Here is a 19,436-nt window from a genome sequence, read left to right on the forward strand (position 1 = left end):
AGCAATTCTTCATGTGTTGTTCTTCATATTATTCTTCAATTTTAAAAAATCCCAAAATTAGGACAAAAAAAAAGCAAAAAGAAAGCAACAGAACAAACAAACAAAAAAGCAACCAAACAACAACAACAAAAAAAACTGCTAACCAAAACAAAACTAGAAATAAACTTGCTTTTTAGGTCTCTACATCAAAGAATGTATTTATGTACCAGTGTCTGCATTGCCAGAATTTCTGTGTTGCACTCAATCCCTCCTGTGAGAGGTTCTGAGTGTACTGCTTTTAATCCTTCAGTCTTTCTTTGTTGAAATTAATTACTTTTTGGTTGTGACAGATTTATTTTTTTGGTAAATGAAAGGAACTGGAGGAGATTGATACAATTTTTTAAGATAGTAAAACTTCACTTTTGTCCCTGGCCCAGCTTGAAATTAGTGCTTTACTGATGCCAGTATAAGCATCCTCCTCCTTTAGGTGAATGGTTTTACTTGCTGTGGTTGGAACAGCAGTAATAACTGACAAAAATACTTGCTCAGCTTCCCCTGTCTGTCCCCTTGTGTCTACTACACTGTGCAGTAAGACAGAACCAGTGCCAGTCCTTGTCCCTTGAAATCCCATAGGGAGAGGAAGAAATTGCCCTCCCTGGCTGGTGATGGGGATTTGCTATAGGTCCCCAGAAGCCAGGCTGCAGGAATCAGTGTTTTATCAGAGCTGCTTCTCTGTGGGTTTGCTGTTGCTTGTTTTAATGCTGTTGCTCCAAATGCTCTTTGCCCAGTTCCAGGGTTGCCTGAAGTGCAGGGCCTGGTGGCAGCTCACAGCCTTTCAAGGACAGCACGGGGCTCTGCTCAGTCTCAGGGCTAAATTAAGCGCGTCTTTTTTGGGCTTGGTTTGGTTTTGTGTTTTCAATTATGCCATTAAATTAAGTCAAGTATGAAAGCTGCTAAATACCAGTATGGCCTAGCGTTGAGGACAGTCTGGATGTAAAACACATGTACCCTAAGCCTGCTCTGAAGCTGGCTGTCTGCAGAGGGTATGGAATGTGTTAAGCTGGGATCTCTACCTGCTTATTTCAGGGACTGTGTGTGACATGGCCTTAAAACTTGATGAGCAGTGTAGGAAAGGCAGCCATGATACTGTATCCTCAAGTTGTCACTTTTCTCTGTGTTTGCAGGCCGTTTCTGTGAGGAGAATGTTGATGACTGCATTTCAGACTCAGGAGTTCCCCGCTGCTTCAACGGAGGGCAATGCATTGACCAGATTGGAGGCTACAGCTGCCTCTGCCCTCAAGGCTTTGCAGGAGAGCGATGCGAGGGGGATATCAACGAGTGTCTCTCCAATCCTTGCAACCCTCGTGGGAGCCTGGACTGTGTCCAGCTGACAAATGATTACAGGTGCATCTGCCGCAGTGCTTTTACTGGTAAGTAGTCAAAAACATGCTTCCAATTTCAGGGCAGTATCTTGAGAAATGGTAGTACTTTCCCTTGCTGGCAGTCATGTTATCTAGTCACTTCCCTTTACAATGTCTGATTGCTTCCCTACAACATCTCAATTTTTAATCCACTCTTTCTTTTAAATCTTCTAAGAAATTGGCTTCCAGAGCTGTCTCAGACAAAGGAATCTCCTGAGACACTTGGCTTCCAGGACTTTCCTTCCTTTCCCTGTGGTACTTTTCTCTCCTTCATAATTTCACATTTCTAATATTGGAAGTGCAACAGTTCATGTGTCAGTTTCTCCATGACTTTTCTTTTTGCAAAGCAGCATATGCATTTTCTCTATAAATCAGTGTCATGGGATCACAATTAGCTTTTGGCCTCCTTTTCTACTCCTCGCTGCCTTTCCTCCTTCCATTGGTGATGTGGTCAGGATGGAGTATTCTATTCATAGACAGGCTGTACATTCCTAGCTTGGTGATCCTTCCACAGTCCAACTATGAATCACAACTTTGCAAGAATTTCACACTGTGCAGGCTTATGTCTCACTCTCTCTAGATCTCTTCTTTGTTAATATTGCTGCTATTCTGCTTTCCTGCCTCCCACTGGGCTTAAGTTTGGTCTAATAGTCTCCAGATGTGTCTTAAATTTCAGCTTTCCATTTTCCATGTCAGTTTAACTTCTTATGCATTCAGTTTTCCTCCATTAAAACCTTCACTTTCCCTGCTTACCACTGACCTTTCCTGCATGCTTTACCAATAGATCTTACTCTTATTTTTTCTTAAAATTTTATGATGCTGTGATTTTCCACTAAATTTGTGACTTTCAGATGTAAAGAAATCACGAAGACATACATTTGAAGAATTCATTTAGTAGTTTTTGAATGCATTACTTAGACTGCCAAAAGGAGTTCCTAAAAGAGTGATGTATGAGGGAAGTGGAGCTGATGGGATGCTGGTGCAGGCCATCAGATGGGTTTATTTTAAGCCTGTCTGTTAATGTTGCTTTTATGAATTATATCTCATGTGGCTTCTGACTCTCATGGAAGGGTTGCTGGAACTTACGGTGTGGGGAGTGCAGGCCTGCTGCACCCCAGGAGGAGCAGGAAAAGCTGCTGTGTCTCAGACATCAAATCTGTCTGGAAATGTTAGGCACAGAGGGGGAGCATGCTTCGTCCTCTAGCTGTCTGTCTTCTGCACATTCCACCCTGACCCTTCTGCCTGGGAGGGGACGGGGTGGCTTTGCTGTGGTCTGTGACTGGTAGGATGCCAGGACTCTGTGGGCCATCCTGCCCTGTCTGCTCCTGTCTACAAAGTCTTGGCTGCACATGTCTGGAGACTTCTATTAATGTTTTCCTAGGGGGTCCAAGTCATGCTTAGGTCATCCCCATCTTTTAGAAGTCTGGTGTCAGTTTGACTCTGGGAGCTGCTGCAGAGCTGGTCAGTGCAATAAGACCTCTGTCTGGTTGATAGGTCTGAGGAGACTCTGCTTAGTTCTCCTGTTCACTCGTGGTGGATCTGGTCCTGAGGGCTGTTCATTCATGTTACAGTGTGATTTGCCCTTGGCCTCATTGAGCATCTCCCAAAAAGTAAAGAAGCCTTAAGAACCCCCAAACTGGTGTGGTACATACTTTCAGCCTCTGTGCCTGGCTGACTTGGAGGTCACAGCAGCAAATTCTGTCTTTGTGCTGTGTTGTGTGTGTTCTTGAGGAGGCAGACAGGGTCAGCTGTCTCCAAATACACCTTGTGAGTTCTGGGTTTGTGCCTTCCTCTTTCACTGCTTAGCCAGCTACGTGGAGACCACATGTTATCCAAAGAGATGCTCCCTACTTTTTTGGAGGGGAAAGTCTCACTGGGAGCACTCATCTCGCTGCCTATTCATGGGAGTGTTTAGCTTTGTGGTGGCTTTTTGGAGTGAACGCTCTCATTTCTCTGCTCTCTTCTCCCTGTGCCTCCACCCAGGTCGTCACTGTGAGAGTGTGATAGATGTGTGTCCCCGGAAGCCCTGTCAGAACGGCGGTACCTGTGCTGTCGCCAGCAATATGCCTGATGGCTTCATCTGCCAGTGTCCTCCGGTAAGCACTGTGGTCTCACACTGCATTGCCTGCCTCAGCTCCAGAGTTCTCTGGCTGGACTCTCACTTGTTCGCTGTAGGTGAAGATTGGACACTCTTTACCCACATTCCTTAGTTTATCTACTTAGCAGGGAAACCCAGGGCTTTCAGGTGCCCAAGAAGAGTCATGCTGCCTGTGATTGCCCCAAACAAGTATGTTCTTGAAGTACCATAATTGGCATTTCTGTCCCAAACCTAGTATTAAATTCCAGCATTTTTTTTGCAATCCTGTGTTTTCTATCCTTGCTGCAAGATTCCCCTTGTTTATGGCTCTTCTACGTTTTTTCAAAACGTAGTAGAGCCTTGTAATTTCCTAGTTTATCCATGACGTTAGGTCCAGAAAGTCATGGTTCCTGCAATGAGGCTAGAGGAGTTACAGGAAAGAAAGGATTTGCACATGACACCTTTCCTCCAGCCCTCAGAGTGTTGAAGAATGAGTTTGAGAGACTGATTGTTTTGCCTTTTTTCCCCACACCTGCAGGGTTATTCTGGAGCAAAATGTGAGTTCAGCAGCCACAGTACTTGTGGACAAGTGAAATGCAAGAAGGGGGAGCAGTGCATCCAAACATCTTCTGGTCCACGGTGCTATTGCCCCAAGCTGTCTGTGGGAGAGGAATGCCAGACAAACCCGGGTTGTGCCAGTGCCCCCTGCCAGAATGGAGGCAGCTGCCACCCTCATTCTCAGCCTCCTTACTATTACTGTCAGTGCCCTGTTCACACCCAGGGCAGCCACTGTGAACAGCCCGTGACTTTCAGCCCGGAGCCCCGAGGGTGTTTGGATTCCCAGTGTGCAGAAAAAGCCAGGGATGGCTATTGTGATGAAGACTGTAACACTCATGCGTGCCAGTGGGATGGAGGCGACTGCTCCCTGACAATGGAGGATCCTTGGGCCAACTGCTCCTCCTCACTGCGCTGCTGGATGCTTTTCAATGGACAGTGTGACGAGTTCTGCAACACACCCGAGTGCCTGTTTGACAACTTTGAGTGTCAGCAAAATAGCAGGACATGCAAGTAAGGCTCGATGCTGAGAACATTTCCTCTGTGTGACTAGCATAGCTCCTGCCTGCTGCTCCCTTCTCTTCTATTGTTTCTCTTGCTGTCCTTGCTGAAAGCTTGGCGGCAAGGAGTTTCTGCTGCTTTGTGTACTTTTTGTCTGGTTTTGGAATTTGTGTGCTGTGCACTATGTCGATAACCTGAACAATGGTAATGTGCTAACCTGCTTGATGGATGTGCCCTGCTTTCCCTGGAAATGTAAATAAGAGGCATTTCACCTTGTGCTAGATTTTAACAGTACTGCCTGCTATCCTGAATTTCTCTCCATACCAGCAATACCAGTGTTTCCATCCCAGCTGTGTTTGCTACCTCTGAATGTGTTTTCTAGCTTGTTTGTAGTGGCACTTCTTTCTCTTCAGTTTTTTGTGACAAATGCTACAGCTTTGCAGTGATGATTCTCCCTTGATGAGGCAGGAGGTGTTGGAGATCTCAGTAAACAGAATAAGCAGTTCTCTTACAGTGTTACCAGAATGGGTAACCGTGGGTTCTTGGAGTGTTCTGTGCTTCCTACTTTCATTTTCCCCGGCTGCAAGCTTATCCTGGGGTTGTGTTTCTTCTCCTCATATCCTGATTATGAGTGTCACTTTACCTCAAATGATGATGAGGAGTGCAAGACCTGGGCCCCTAGACTGCAGGTGTGCTGTGCAGAGTGTGTCAGTCCTGTGTGCTGCCTGTAACCCTCTCCCTGCTGCAGGTATGACAAGTACTGTGCAGATCACTACGCAGACGGGCGCTGTGACCAGGGCTGCAACAGCGAGGAGTGTGGCTGGGACGGCCTGGACTGCGCTGGGGACAAAGCTGAGAAGCTGGCAGAAGGCACCCTGATCATCGTGGTCCTGATGCCTCCTGACGAGCTGCTGGAGGATGTCCGCAGCTTCCTGCGCACTCTGGGAACGCTCCTGCACACCAACCTGAGAATTAAGCTGGACTCCCAGGGGAACCCCATGGTATTCCCATATTATGGAGAGAAATCGGCAGCGCGGAGCCGGCGGTCGCTTGTGGTCATTCGCAAGCACAGAGAACTGGAGCAAGAGGTCATTGGGTGAGTGGATCACTTTGTGTCCCTCTGGCTGGTAACTCTTGCTTGTAGATTTGTGGGGCATTCTAGACTTTCTGTGGCTGTAGTCTGTTTTTCAAATGGGGAAATGTAACACTATTGAAACTGCCCAATTCAGTGTTGTGGTAGAAAGATTAATATAAAAGATTTCAGTTCAACCTAGTTCTTTGGCAGAAGTTTCTGTCACTGACTTCTGTGCCCTCTTACTGTGTCTCTGCAGCACCAGAGTGTTCCTGGAGATTGACAACCGCCAGTGTGCAGAGGATTCAGAGCAATGTTTTCACAACACAGAAGCTGCTGCAGCTCTCTTAGCTGCTCAGGCCATCAAGGGCATGTTGCCCTATCCCTTCGTGTCTGTCCAAAGTGAGTAATTGTGGAGGAAAAATTGCTTATGGAGGAAGGTGGTCGTCATATTTGCAAAATACTTGCTCAGATTACTAATCATCATCTTCACTCACTGTTCAGTATGGTTTCTGGGAGTTAACTTGTTTGTCCCCAGTTATAGGAGTGTTTGTGCAATGTACTCTGAGGAGACATCTGGTTAGTAAGGCAGCATTTAATTTAGAGCCCAGTCATTTTAATACTTGTAGAATCAGTAATCTCTCATCCTGCAGCACTGCAGTGGTGATGTCTGCACTGAAATCATTCATGTGCTCTAAGCCACAAATTCAATGAATAAGGAGCCATTTAGAGAGAAAAGCTGGGAGGCATTCATCAGTCTGCCAGATGTTTTCTTCTCTGGTAATATGTAACCCCTTCAATTTCTGCTCCCCTCTCCTGCAGTCTGGGACCTGGCTGCAGCCTCATACTAGGCTGGCATTATTGCTTTTCCTAGTTGGGTCATGCTTGTATCTTTACAAAGATCAGCTATATGCTAGGTGAGGGTAGCTGGAGGAAGGAGCAAGATCTTCAGTTCAGCAGTCATAAACTCTAAAAAATATTTTGAGAAACCAGACCAAGGGAAGTAAAAAGAAGTGATATGTTCTTACAGCAGTCTCAGTAGAGCTTAAACTCTGTGTAGAGACAATATGCTCCCTGTGGGAAAGACTGTGGGGAAAAAAGAGTCTGTAGATTGAAGATTGTTGTCTCTATTTTTTTAATCACACTGTATTTTAACTGGAATTTTTAGGTGAACCTTTGTTGCCACCAAAGACCCAGCTGCTTTACCTGCTTGCTGTGGCAGCTTTGATCATCCTGATAATCCTTCTCTTGGGGGTGATGATGGCAAAGCGTAAGCGCAAACATGGTTCTCTGTGGCTCCCAGAGGGGTTTATCCTGCGCAGGGATCCCAGTAACCATAAACGCAGAGAGCCTGTTGGGGAAGATGCTGTTGGACTCAAGTAAGTTTGCATTTAGGCCACTGACATTCTGTTCATTAGTGGCTTAGAGGATTTTGGGAATGTGGCTGATACATGTTTCATCAAAGGCACTTAACTCCGTAGAGAAAGCTTCTTTTTAAGCTAGAGCTTCTTAAACTGTTCCTCTAAATTCTAATATATCTGTTTTGGACAGAAGAATTTTAATTAACTGCAACACATAAAATGCCAGCAAGGAATCTGATCTCCTTGTTTTGTTTGGTTTTGTGACACTTAGCAGTATAGATCAGCAGCCAGATAATGTTTGCCTGATTTTCTGCTGGAATAGGTGAGACATTTTTGTGTTCATAGGTGACAACAAACTTTTAATACCTCTAGCTCAATGCATCAAAGACATGACTCAGAGATAACGGAAAATTTCAAGAGTTCTGTGCAGGTTTCCACTGAACTAAACAACTTTGCAGTTCTAAGTGCATTTAATGCCACTGTTGGCTGCCTAAGATTTGTAATTTCTCAGTTGCTCTGTTTGCAAGCTACCAAACTTAAAAGCACCCTACTGTTAGTCTCTGCACAGTAGTACAAGTAGCAGTAGTACCATCTGCTCAGCCTGCAAAGTGATGTGTTCTCCCTGTTTGCCAGAAATCTGTCAGTCCAGATACCAGAGGGTAACCTGGCCGATTCTGGGACAACGGAGCACTGGGCAGGTGATGGTGGACCTCAGCCAAAGAGAGCTAAGGTAAGGAGCTCCAAGACTTAAATACCATCTGAAACTGCTGGTGAGTTCAACATCTGCATTAACTTCCCTTGCTTAAAACCTCCCCTGGCCTAGGGATTTGTAATACATAACTAATGGTATCTGAGGAGCAAATCCTCAGGCTAACACTGCCACCACAGGTTGGTGGAGAAAGTAGGTACCTTCTGTTCCAGTGTCCCCTCCCTGCTTCAGCAAAAGGGACAAGAAGGTTAATGTAATGTCTTGCAGTTCAGGCCTGATAATGTATGGTGGGAGTATGAAAGCTGAGAATGCCAAGCAGAGGTATATAGAGACCATCATTAGCTTAAAATGGAAACTGGAACGCAATGGTGAGAAAACAAACAAAAACTAAAATACCATTAAAAAACCCACCCAAAACCCAAGAAACCTCATAAAATCTAAGAAAACCCCAAAAACTTTGTGTCTTTGGCCACTTGATGGGTATTTTGAAGCAACTGCTTGTTTCCTGTGCCCAGGCTGAGGACCAGGCCTTGCTGCCAGAAGGTGATGAGCCGATAGACCAGCGCCAGTGGACACAACAGCACCTGGAGGCAGCAGATGTCTGTGGGAGCACCTCACTTGCCCTCACACCCCCTCAGGCAGATCAGGAAGTGGATGTTCTGGATGTCAATGTCAGAGGGCCAGGTCAGTACTCTGAGTGTCCTTGTGTCCTGCCAGCCACCCACCAACCTCACCTGTCTCCAAGGGCTGGGGCTGCTAACGTTAGAAATTAAATGAAGTATGCAGGACCAGTAGAAATATTATGGTGCTCAAGAAAAGCTCAGTGTGCACTCCAGGAAAGAAAGCTGGAGAGATTAGATCATGGTCTGCACATGGAATGTCATGTAACCAGGAGAAAAAGAATTCACTTAGCGAACACTTGTAAAATCTCATTTATAACAGTGTGTGCCTAAGCAATATTATCAGAAATTTTGAATGCATAATTGTGCTTCTCCAGCTGCATCACTGTAGAGGTTTGCACCAGGCTTTTCTAAGGACCAACTTAGCAGGTTTTATACCTGAGGTGTTGTCAGTTGTGGAAGCAAGGATAGCCTTTTCCTGAATAAGATGACCTTTTGGCACACAGTATACCCTCATTAGCAGTGAGTGAGGTGTCTGTCCTGGAACAGAGCAGCAATGCAGCAAGATTGTTCATGAATGTTTTTATTCTGTGATTTGTATCTTCAGCTTATGATGATCAACTCACTGAATTCGTAACAGAACTGTGAACTTTGAAGGTTTCTTTAACATGCAGACAGGCTTGCTGTGTCTCAGTCCCAAATGACTAGATGCCCTGGGAACCCTCTCCTGCTTTTTATGAGTGAAGCACTAAGGCTGTATAAGCTGGTAAAGACCTGGGTGGGTCATCTGGTAATAACTGATCCCAGGGTTCTGAGAAGACACAGTTGACCAAGAACTTTGTTCTGGTTGGAAGAGCTGCAAGCATGGCTCTTGTTCATACGCAGAGAGGTGATGCTGATCATATTGCTGCAATTCCTTTTTTTAATTTAGTTTTGTGGGAATATTTCCATGCAATTTAAGGATGACTGGACCCATTCTCTCAGTTCCTTTCTATTGTCTTTTCTGCTCATTGACCCATTAGCTCTCCTAAATGCAGAGGGAAGGAGGGATTTTTGTGTAATGAGTGTGAGAACATAAACCATCAGTTTCTGCCAAATTTAAGCTTTTCTTTATTTCCCCCATTGAAACTTCTAGTTGTGTGGCAGGGTAAAAGCTTTCCAAGCGCAGGCAATAATGTTCTTAAGACTCCAGACTGCTTATTTTTATGTTCACCCAAAGCTTTGTCCAACAATAGCAATGAAATAATACTGACCTGTGAGTTGTTTTCCTGTCATCCAGATATAATTGAGAAGCTTGCAGCAAGCTGCTCGACATTATTTCTCTCTGTGGCATCAGAAGCAAGCAGCTGTCAGGGCAGAAATAATTTTAAAAGTCTGAGAGATGTTGGAATAATGGGTTAGTAAGGTGGGGTAGGATTGCTCACAATTAGTGGGGCTCTTTCTCTGCCCTCGCCACCCTCACTTTTGTAGGCAGAGGGAAAAAATGGACCTTTCTAAGAGGTGGTTCCCTTCTGTCCCAGGAAGTCTCCTGAACTGATGGTTCACACCTCAGTAATGCTTTGCTGCCCCTAATTACAAAGGGCGTTCAGGCTGATTGATTTGAGTGCAGGTGTCTGGGCTGGAGCCATCTGAAGCTGGGTGAGTTGGATCCTGACTGCAGGTGCAGGTAGAACAGTAGAGATCTTTCCTAGAGAGAGAAGAGATGCCTTGGTGTACCAAGGGTTTGTTCCTCTTTTAACCTAGCACCTTCTGCAGTCTCTCAGCTCCAGTGTCCTACAGAAGTATTGCCTAGAGATTTTGCCTGTGGGTTCCTTACATCCCAGCTTTCAGTACTTTGTGCCTGTATGAGACCTTCAGGTGTACCTGTCTGGTGAGCTCCTGACTTTACCATCTCACTCTTGAGTTTTACATGTACTCAGAGGCTTGTCTTACTGAAAGACAGCAAACAGAAGAGTTTTTATAAAATGCTGCCACCACCTTTGTCTCCCCATGCTGTTCTTTTTCTGTGTCCCCCAGAGCAGTGAGGACATTCTTTTCACTGGAGTTATTGTGAGTGTGTAACCAGGGTAATGCAATTATAGGCATAACTGGTAACACCACCTATAATTAAAATTGATGAACTGTCCCTATTATATGCCCCTCTTTTTTTTTGAGTTACTAAAACTTCAGTGGTTTAGACTGGAATTTTCCATGCTGGGTGTCTGCCTCCAGCTGGATGCTTTTGGGTTCTTTTCCAGCTCTTTGAGAGAACAAGCTGGAAGGAGGAAAAAAGACATTGTGTCCACAGCTTTTTTTTCTCTAGTAGTCCATCAAGCACTTAATTGTGACTGTCTAGCTGGATGTGCTTTTGCTGGCCTCATAAAACCAGCCGTGTGTGGCCAGCTTGCAAAGCTCTGAAAAGAGCTGCACGTACCTGAGAAACTTTGTGGAGGGTGGCAGCCAATTATTCCAAGGATTTAATGCTGTACTATAGCTGTGTCCCTGTGGAGCAGCTAGGCATGATCATGCAGGACAACTGCAGTGATTGAGCAAGCCAGACCTATCCTGCGAGTGGCTTTTCCCAGAGCTGTGGTGCTGGAGAAAAGGAAAGCTCCTTTCTGTGCTCTGTCTCTCTGCTCTTTGTGTTGTGGCAGTACGGAGGAGACCACAGCCTGACTGGAATATTGAGGAGTGTTCATTTGGGACAAGGGAGCAGAGCCAGCAGTGGGAGGGAGAAGCACAAAGGGAGGTATAGCCTTGGAGAACAGGCGAGAGGGTCTATAGACAGGACTGGGTTTTGGAACTGAACCCAGGCCCATACGTCAACGCTGTGCTGCCGTCCAACAAATCCTGGGAAAGGAGCCGGCTGGAAGGCAGTGTGTCCTGTGGTGGTGAGCCACTAGGAGGAGCGTGCATGCTGCTGGAGCTGAGCAGAGCCTGCTGCTCGCTGTGCCCTGCATGGAACCGTAGATTTGTAGAAAGTTTTGGGACTGTCCTAAAGCAGAGAGCCAGGAAGGCTCAGTGATCAGAAGGTGGGAAATGGGAGCAGGGCATTAGAGCTCTGTGTGGTCCCTTCAGTAGGAGATACCACCTTGTTTATGTGCACAGAACCCCAGTATGGCTTTGTGCAGTGCTCTGTGATTGAGAGCTGTGCAGGCAGAGAAGCTGTTGGCTGTCCCTTGCTTGCCCATGGGATAAATCAGGTACTTGCTGAAAAGATTGTCTTGTATTTCTGCTTGTGAGCTCCAGTGGAGCGATTAGCACAGTGTGGTTCACTTCTGCTGCTGAGTCCCTCTTACTCTCCAGGTGCCTCTGATGGGTGTGGAGTAAAGCAGTAAAATCAGTAAGGAGGCATCAATGTCAACAGCTACAGTCTTTGGGTTTTAGCAAATATCCTAGAATATTCAGAGGCTGCTGAAACTGAAGCACTTGGCATTTTTATGGGTTGCTGAAAATATGGAGAGCTGTTTTCAGTTTTAATTATCCTGCATCAAGGAGGGTATTAACAAGAGTGAAGAATCAGCAGCATGAGGAGGTATTCCTGCACTGCCCTCTCTGATCAGCAGAGAGGAAGATTCATCCAAGGGAGCTAAGTTAAATTAGAGGTTTGGAGGAGCCTTTCTCCTTCCACTGACAGTGCAGGGATCCTGGTTGGACAAATGTGATTTTTAGCCTTTGTTGATATCCCATCAGTGTGAGCCCATCACTGGAGACCTGAGGAGAGTAAGACCAGTATCTCCTAAAGTACTCAAACTGTGTGAGACTATTCATCCTGGGACGTTTGTCAGCTCTGAGTGCTTGACTGTCACAACTTCAGGGTCATGATGACCTTGCTGTGAAACAGATATGAAAGCTTTTGTTTGCATTTCACTTCAGGGTAGTATCTACAAAATGTCACCAATAATCAGCAGCTGATTGTCCGATAATTTTTCTTTCAACTGTTTCTTTTCCCCAGGGATGTGATTAGAACATCTACATGAACAGTTATACTTAGTTGTCCGGTGACTTTGTTCTTTATAGCCCTTGCTTCTCCTTTGGAATTCAGCTAGCCCTTACTTTTTGTGGAAGTTTTCCACTTGAGCAGCAAAGTTTTTTTTGTCTTACAATGATCTTAGTCTTTAGAGGAGTATCTTACATTCTGTTGGGGTTGCAGTAGGTACTCAAGTCCTGCTTGGAAGGAAAAGAACTTGCTGACTCTGTTGGCCTTTAAGAAAAGAGGTCTGGGTTAAAGCAACTGGAGAGACTAGCTGTAGGTGCTCAAGGGAGGATTGTGGGAGGGTTTCCCTGCCTTTGCTGTCACTGCCAGGTTACTATATCACCATCTCCCCTGCAGATGGATGTACTCCACTGATGTTGGCATCTCTGCGTGCGGGTGGCTCTGACATCAGCGAGGATGACGAGGATGGAGAAGACTCCTCAGCAAACATAATCACAGATTTGATCTACCAAGGTGCCAACCTGCAGGCACAGACAGACCGCACTGGGGAGATGGCCCTGCACCTGGCAGCCCGGTACTCCAGAGCTGACGCTGCCAAGCGGCTCCTGGATGCCGGGGCAGATGCCAACGCTCGGGACAACATGGGACGCACCCCGCTGCACGCAGCCGTGGCTGCTGATGCCCAGGGAGTCTTCCAGGTATGGCATTGGAGAAGTCTGTGCCCTGTATTTGTATGAGCCTGCCCAAGCTGTGCTCTGTTCACTCACAGCCCTGCTCTCGTGCCTTCCACAGTGTGGTGGCCAGGCCAGAGCTATTTTACATCTGGTTTCCTTGGGTATTCATAGATTGAAGAACTCAGCATGCATAAATCATCTGGCATGTATTTATTTGGTCTGTTTGTCACTGTCACCTGTTTTCTGGGTCCTTGCATTTCAGTGCACAGGCTGCTTTGTCATTGTAAAATTTTTGTTGAGATTCTGCCAAATCCTCAGTTTTGGTCTGTAGTGGCATTGAAAAAAATCTGTCTTCCCTTGTTGTGCAGATCCTGATCCGTAACAGAGTGACAGACTTGGATGCTCGGATGAATGATGGGACAACCCCATTAATTCTGGCTGCACGTCTGGCTGTGGAAGGGATGGTGGCCGAGCTCATTAATTGCCAGGCTGATGTGAACGCTGTGGATGACCATGGTAATGTGAACATGATGTTCCAGGCTGGGCAAATATTTGCCATGGTGTGAGCAGGGAGGGGGTGGGCTGCTTCTCTCCCAGGGTGGGGGATGCTCATGAATTCCGTAGCTAAATCACATTCTGGGGTCTCCTGTGGAGTCCTCCAATGGAAACAAACTACAGACTGCTGCACAGTGGCTTGGTTAGACAATCCTGGAGGAGAAGCAAAATAGCAAAATTCCTCCTTGGTTTGTTACTGAAGTTGTTGGGTTTCCCTGCAGGTAAATCTGCTCTTCACTGGGCTGCTGCTGTCAACAACGTGGAAGCAACACTAGTACTGCTGAAAAATGGAGCCAACAGAGACATGCAGGATAACAAGGTATGGTGTGGGGGTGCTCAGCAAGCCTGTGCTTCCTAACTCAAAGCATCTCTTTGCTGTTGGTAGTGAACTAAGTTCAGATTTTCTAAACTTGGTGAGAGAAAGATATCTGGCAGCCCAGCAGCAGTCAGGTCCTGACACATTTCCAGGGATCTCAGTGCAGGGTGGTTAATGGCAGACAAGCCCCTGTTTGACAGACTGTCTGCACTGTGCAGATGTTCTGTAGTTTCACTGTTAGCTTTTGCTGTGTCTTAGTCCTCGATTTCTCTCCTCTGCCTAAAGTTTCTTTTTTGGATTGGTATATATTGCTCAGTAGATTCTAGAGCTACCAACAAGCTGCAGTTCCTTACTGGGCTGTTTTAGCCTTTTGTACCTTTCCCTCATAGAGGACAAGGGGAGAAAGGTACTAGGTGCTTTCACTGTTCCTCCAAGGATCCATGGCAGAACGGTGCTCTTCCTGGTGGGATAGTGGAGTCTGTGCTCCACTGCTGTGTATGAAATTATCTGTAATCTTCCTTTTCCAGTGGGCACCTCTCAGGGTGGGCGACTCTTGGTGACTGTTAGTGTGACACTGCATTAAGCAGTGCTTCCCAGGCTGCCACACCATAAGGCATTGTGAGCTGTAAGTCAGTCCCCCCATGCTGAAGCTGCTAAAATATTTACTCTCTGTGTTTCCAGGAGGAGACTCCCCTCTTCCTTGCTGCTCGGGAAGGCAGTTTTGAAGCAGCAAAAATCTTGCTGGACCATTTTGCCAACCGAGACATCACAGACCACATGGACCGGCTGCCCCGGGACGTGGCCCAGGACCGGATGCACCACGACATCGTGCAGCTCCTCAATGAGTACAACGTGGCCCACAGCCCTGCTGGGCATCCTGGGGCCATGCTGAACTCTGCCCTCTCCCCAGTCATCTGTGGCCCCAACAGGTCCTTCCTCAACCTGAAACACGCTTCGTTAAGCAAGAAGTCACGAAAACCGAATGCCAAAGGCATGCCCACCAACCTCACCAAAGATGCAAAGAGGAGAAGGAAGAAGTCCCTCAGCGAGGGCAAAGGGCAGTTTTCAGAGAGCTCAGTGACCCTGTCACCGGTGGATTCCCTGGAATCGCCCCACGCTTTTGCATCTGAACCAACCTCGTCTCCCGTGATGCCATCGCCGGGGGTGCTGCACTCGTCGCCCAGCTCGCTGCTGACCGCTCCATCGGTGCAGGCTGCGCACACCATGTCCTTCTCCAACCTCCATGAGATGCAGCCCTTGGGACGTGGATCCAGCACGGTGCTCCCATCTGTCAGCCAGCTGCTCTCACAGCACAGAACCACCCCTCCCAACAGTGGGCTCGGCAGGCTCCGGCCAGGCAACGTCTCCACCGAGTGGATGAACCGCATGGAGGTGAACGAGTCCCAGTACAACGAGATGTTTGGCATGGTGCCCCAGGTGATGCATTCCCACCCCAGTGTTTCCCAGCAGAGTGGCTTGGTTCAAGCAGACGCCAAGCACTTGGGGGTGTCCAGGGAGTCTTTGCCCCCCATCATGACTTTCCAGCTGGTTCCCAAGGGCAGCATAAACCAGCAAGCACTGCCACAGCAGGCCCAGTCAAACTGTGCTCAGAACATGGCTGGCCCTCTTAGCTCCATGTACCAGATCCCAGATCTAGCCCAGCTACCCAGCGCCTCGTTCTCCATGGCTGCCATCCCTCAGCAGGATGGGCAGGTGGCTCAGACGGTCCTCCCAGCCTACCACCAGTTCCAGACCTCGATGGGCAAGTACCCCACGCCTCCCTCCCAGCACAGCTGCTACTCCTCGGCCACAGAACGGACTCCTAGCCACAACCGGCACTTACAAGGGGAGCACCCGTACCTGACTCCATCGCCCGAATCTCCAGACCAGTGGTCAAGCTCTTCCCCACACTCTGCCTCTGACTGGTCTGATGTGGCAACCAGTCCCAGTAACAACCAGCGTGGGCCAGCAGCCGCTCACATGACGGAGCAGCAGCGGAACAACATGCAGGTGTACGCCTGAAGGCTGCCCGAGGTGCAGCCCGACTAAAGCGGACTCCAGAACTCATGAAGGTCTTCCAGGATGGAAATGAAGAACCATTTTAGTATCCAAGAGTCTTAATGAGCCCAGGATGTTCTTTCGTTGGAGGGACTGTGGTCGCTGTAGACTTGTATGCTTTTATGCTAAACAGAGAACTGTAGAAGCTGGTGATGGAGAAGACCAGCTGGGTCACCTCTAACCAACTCCCACGCACCTTGGATGTGACTGCTGTCTGCACTGGATTCTCCAGTCTGCTTTTAAATATGTTCCACCGTTGCTTTGGGGAGACAGCTCTTCAGCTTAACACATCTTGTGGTCATTTCTCCAGAAATTTAGCCAAAACCAGCTTTGTATCCTTATTTTGTTACTCCTTCTGTTACCCACGTAACCTCTCTCTGAAGCACCTTCTACTAGTTCTCCTCGAGTTCAAGTTGCCTTGTCTTGACACAGCTCAGAGCTGCACCCACATTCCCAGACCCCTCCTTCCCTCGTCCACTCTTGCTCAGCAAGCGAGCCGGACCTCCCAAAATACCTGCAGGTCAAGTGACACCTCCTGTCACGCAGCTTCACCCTCTCCTCTTCAAGAGTCTTTGTCTTATACAGACCCACTAACACCCCTTAGCTTTCTCACTGCCTGCTCCCCGGGTATTATGAGATTATATATACATATAGTCTTTTTAGGTTGTTTGTTTTGTTATTTTCCCTCCCAAAAACGCTGGTCTGACCTGGTCTTCCCACCACGGTGGCCTGTGGGCACATCTCTCCAGTGTTGTGTGTCTCTTCCCTGAGACACCCCTGACCATTTTGACACACTACCTTCCCTGTGCCCCCATCCTGCCAGGAGTATCCATGGCTGCCTTCGTGGGCTCCCATGCCAGAAGAGATGCACTGCAACTGGTACAGGCGTTTTGGGAAGCTCTTGGGATGAGCAGGAGTGTTTCAAAAACTGGTAACACAAGCTCCCAGCGTTCTTGCACAGTAATCCCCTCCCCTCCATCCAAGGGTGGCTGTGTGTCCTGTCCTCCAGATACCATATGCTGCCTTTTTATGGTATTATCAAGAAGTGTCAAACATGTGGTTACATGTTTGCAGTGTGTGTCCTTCTGCGTCAGGAACGATATCCAGCCCTTCGAAAATGAAAAGTGTCCCTTTTGCTCCAGCCCTGGGTCGGAGCTGCCTTGTCTTCCCCTCCCAGTGCATGGAGGCTGCAGCACTGACTGCTAAGCAGGCTTCCAGCAGCAGGAGCGGCGTGCCAGAAGCCAGGAGCCAGGCTCTGGCAGCAGACCAAATAGCTCCGAAACCATTGCCTCCTGCAGTTTGATTCACAGGTTTGGGGTTGTCCTCTGCTCTCAGCTTCAGCCTGTGGAGAGATTTCCCAGCCGAGGTGCCCCACATGCTCTGTGGGAGAGTAGAGCTGTTCGTACTGCTGCCCCCCGATAGTTTTGGAGTTGTGGAAGCCAGCTGTCGCTGACCTTAGACAAACAGCCGCTCTTTCTGCTTTGTCCGCAAGAGTAGCGCCTCTCTGAAGGGCTCCAGACCAGCCAGCAGCCGAAGTGAACATTTGTGGGGATGGTTTGCTCCTACCTCTTCAGGGGAACGCTGCAGACACGTCTTCCAAAGAGCTCGGGGCTGTCGGCTGCTGCCAAAGGACTGAAGGCTGCTCCCCTCCGAGTGGGCCATCCAACACCCTACCATGTACAGTATTGTCTCTGGTGTTTCTTTCCATTCTAATCAAGAGTCCAAGTTGCCTTTTTTTTTTCTTTTTCCTAATTCCACTCAATGGTACATGAAGGCAGGGCCTCAGGAGGAGCTGGTTCCCGGGGCCACCGTTTTGGGCTGAAGTTTTTAATTGTGTGTGAAGTTACTGCTTTTCACGGTGCACACAGCATTCTCCGGCATGCTCACTGCAGCGTGGCCTCTGCAGGTTAGCTGCAGCCGACTCAGACCTCCAGGCAGGGGCCTGCAGCCTCCTGGGGGTCTGTCCAGGTACACCTTTCACTGCAAATAATGAAGTGTTGCTACATCGATGCTAAAGAAACAAAGGGCTGTTGCTCGTTAGCCCCAAATAACCAAGTGCCTTTTTATATATGTGGCTACCTTTTACAAGATGAGTGCTTTCTGTGGAATGAAGCCGGTTCCGTGCCTGGCCTGTTAATATGATGGCCCTCTGCCTTTCTCTATTTTTTTTTAACTACTTGTAAAGATAATATCTCCTTAAGGTGGTATTTTATCTCGTAAGCTGTAGAGTAACCATTCACACAGCAGCATTTTCCTATATTAATAATGGAAAATATTTGCTTATTTTTACATTTTTTATAAAAGTCTTTTATGAAAATAGTTGCTGCCAAATGTATAAGCAATTTTTATCCCCAGAATAAAAAGTATGTGCCCAGTGTCCGTGTGCTGCTGTTTTCATTTGTTTTCCTGGCTACCTTGGCCCACTGGATTATAAAAGAATCAGGAGTGCTCTGTTTCAGCAGCACATGAACCCCACCTCTTAGCTCCACCCAAGGGAGCTGGAAGCAGCCTGGTGTGGGTGTAGCAGATGGATTTTGGGTCTCTTGGTTAGCTGAGAAAGGGCAGTAACCAGCAGCCAAGCAGCTGGGAAGGATGGGGAGGGACTGGGATGGGCTCTTAGCCACTTTGGCTACAAGCTCTTGCTTGCCTGTGGGAGCCAGAGAAGGGCTGGGGCAATTCTGTGGCTTTTAGCACGTGTGGGTTAGGGCAGTGGTCAGTGAAGCTGTGGATTCACTGCATCTCTCAGGTCCTGCTTGCTTCCCTCAGCTGTTTCCTGTCCTTCCAGCAGAGAAGAGGACCCTCATCCCTGGAGCTGCCTCCCTGCCTTTGGCTCAGCTGATGTATAGAATCCTTAAGGTTGCAGCAGCCCCCTAAGAGCAAGTCCAACCTTTAACCCATCACTGCTGTGTTCACCACTAAACCATGTCCCCAAATGCCACATACAGATGTTTTTTGAACATTCCAGGGATGGTAGCTCCACCACTTTCTAGGCAGCTTGAGCCAATGTCTGACTGCCCTTTCACTGACAAAATATTACTTCATATCCAATCTAAACCACCTCCCCATGTGCAACTTGAAGCCATTTGCTCTCATCCTGTTGTTTCTTACCTGGGAAAAGAGACAAACCCCCACCTGTCCACAGCCTCCTTTTGGGTCGTAGAGAGTGATAAAGTCCCCCCTGAGCCTCCCTTTCTCCAGACTAAGAGCATGAAGATGTGTGATTCTCCAGCCTGTGAAACAGAGAATCAGAACTCCTCTGTTTCAGACTTGAAAAGTTTGACTTGAGCAATCAGAGAAGAAACTGCCCATGGCTGCTGTGCTGTATTTGGAGCACAGAGATGCCACTGAAGCCTCAGGCTCCACTGGTGCTCACCTGGCTGTTTCCCAGCTCTCACTGTGGACTCGGATGGAACCAATAGCTGAATTACGATGCTGAGCTGGAGTAAAGCTGCTGGGGGCATTTTAAGGGTTTGATATTCAAACAGTGCAGCTCCTGTGTCTCCTGGTAGAGCCAGCTGGGCAAGTCCAAACCTCCAGCAGGCATTCATCCGTGTTCCCCACACCTTGCACATCTGTGCCAAAGTTTAGCGAGCTCTGCTGAGCCCCTGGCACAGCTGCATCG

General features: G+C 47.8%; 1 protein-coding gene across 1 annotated transcript in view; it reads left to right on the forward strand.

Moving 5' to 3' along the window:
* Nucleotides 1–18,189, forward strand: part of NOTCH2 (notch receptor 2) — an 82,745-nt gene extending 64,556 nt beyond the window's left edge. Inside the window, exons 22-33 of the mRNA XM_085068410.1 lie at nt 1,164–1,409; nt 3,384–3,496; nt 4,016–4,545; nt 5,282–5,629; nt 5,865–6,007; nt 6,774–6,984; nt 7,600–7,696; nt 8,191–8,359; nt 12,608–12,909; nt 13,254–13,401; nt 13,662–13,759; nt 14,438–18,189. Coding sequence (XP_084924536.1) covers nt 1,164–1,409; nt 3,384–3,496; nt 4,016–4,545; nt 5,282–5,629; nt 5,865–6,007; nt 6,774–6,984; nt 7,600–7,696; nt 8,191–8,359; nt 12,608–12,909; nt 13,254–13,401; nt 13,662–13,759; nt 14,438–15,778 — 3,746 coding nt within the window. The 3' untranslated portion in view covers nt 15,779–18,189. The remainder of the gene's footprint in view (nt 1–1,163; nt 1,410–3,383; nt 3,497–4,015; nt 4,546–5,281; nt 5,630–5,864; nt 6,008–6,773; nt 6,985–7,599; nt 7,697–8,190; nt 8,360–12,607; nt 12,910–13,253; nt 13,402–13,661; nt 13,760–14,437) is intronic.
* Nucleotides 18,190–19,436: the final 1,247 nt, after the last annotated feature.

This window comes from Lichenostomus cassidix, chromosome 8, assembly GCF_008360975.1.
Source record: "Lichenostomus cassidix isolate B80296 chromosome 8, HeHo_3.0, whole genome shotgun sequence".
Taxonomy (NCBI): Eukaryota; Metazoa; Chordata; class Aves; order Passeriformes; family Meliphagidae; genus Lichenostomus; species Lichenostomus cassidix.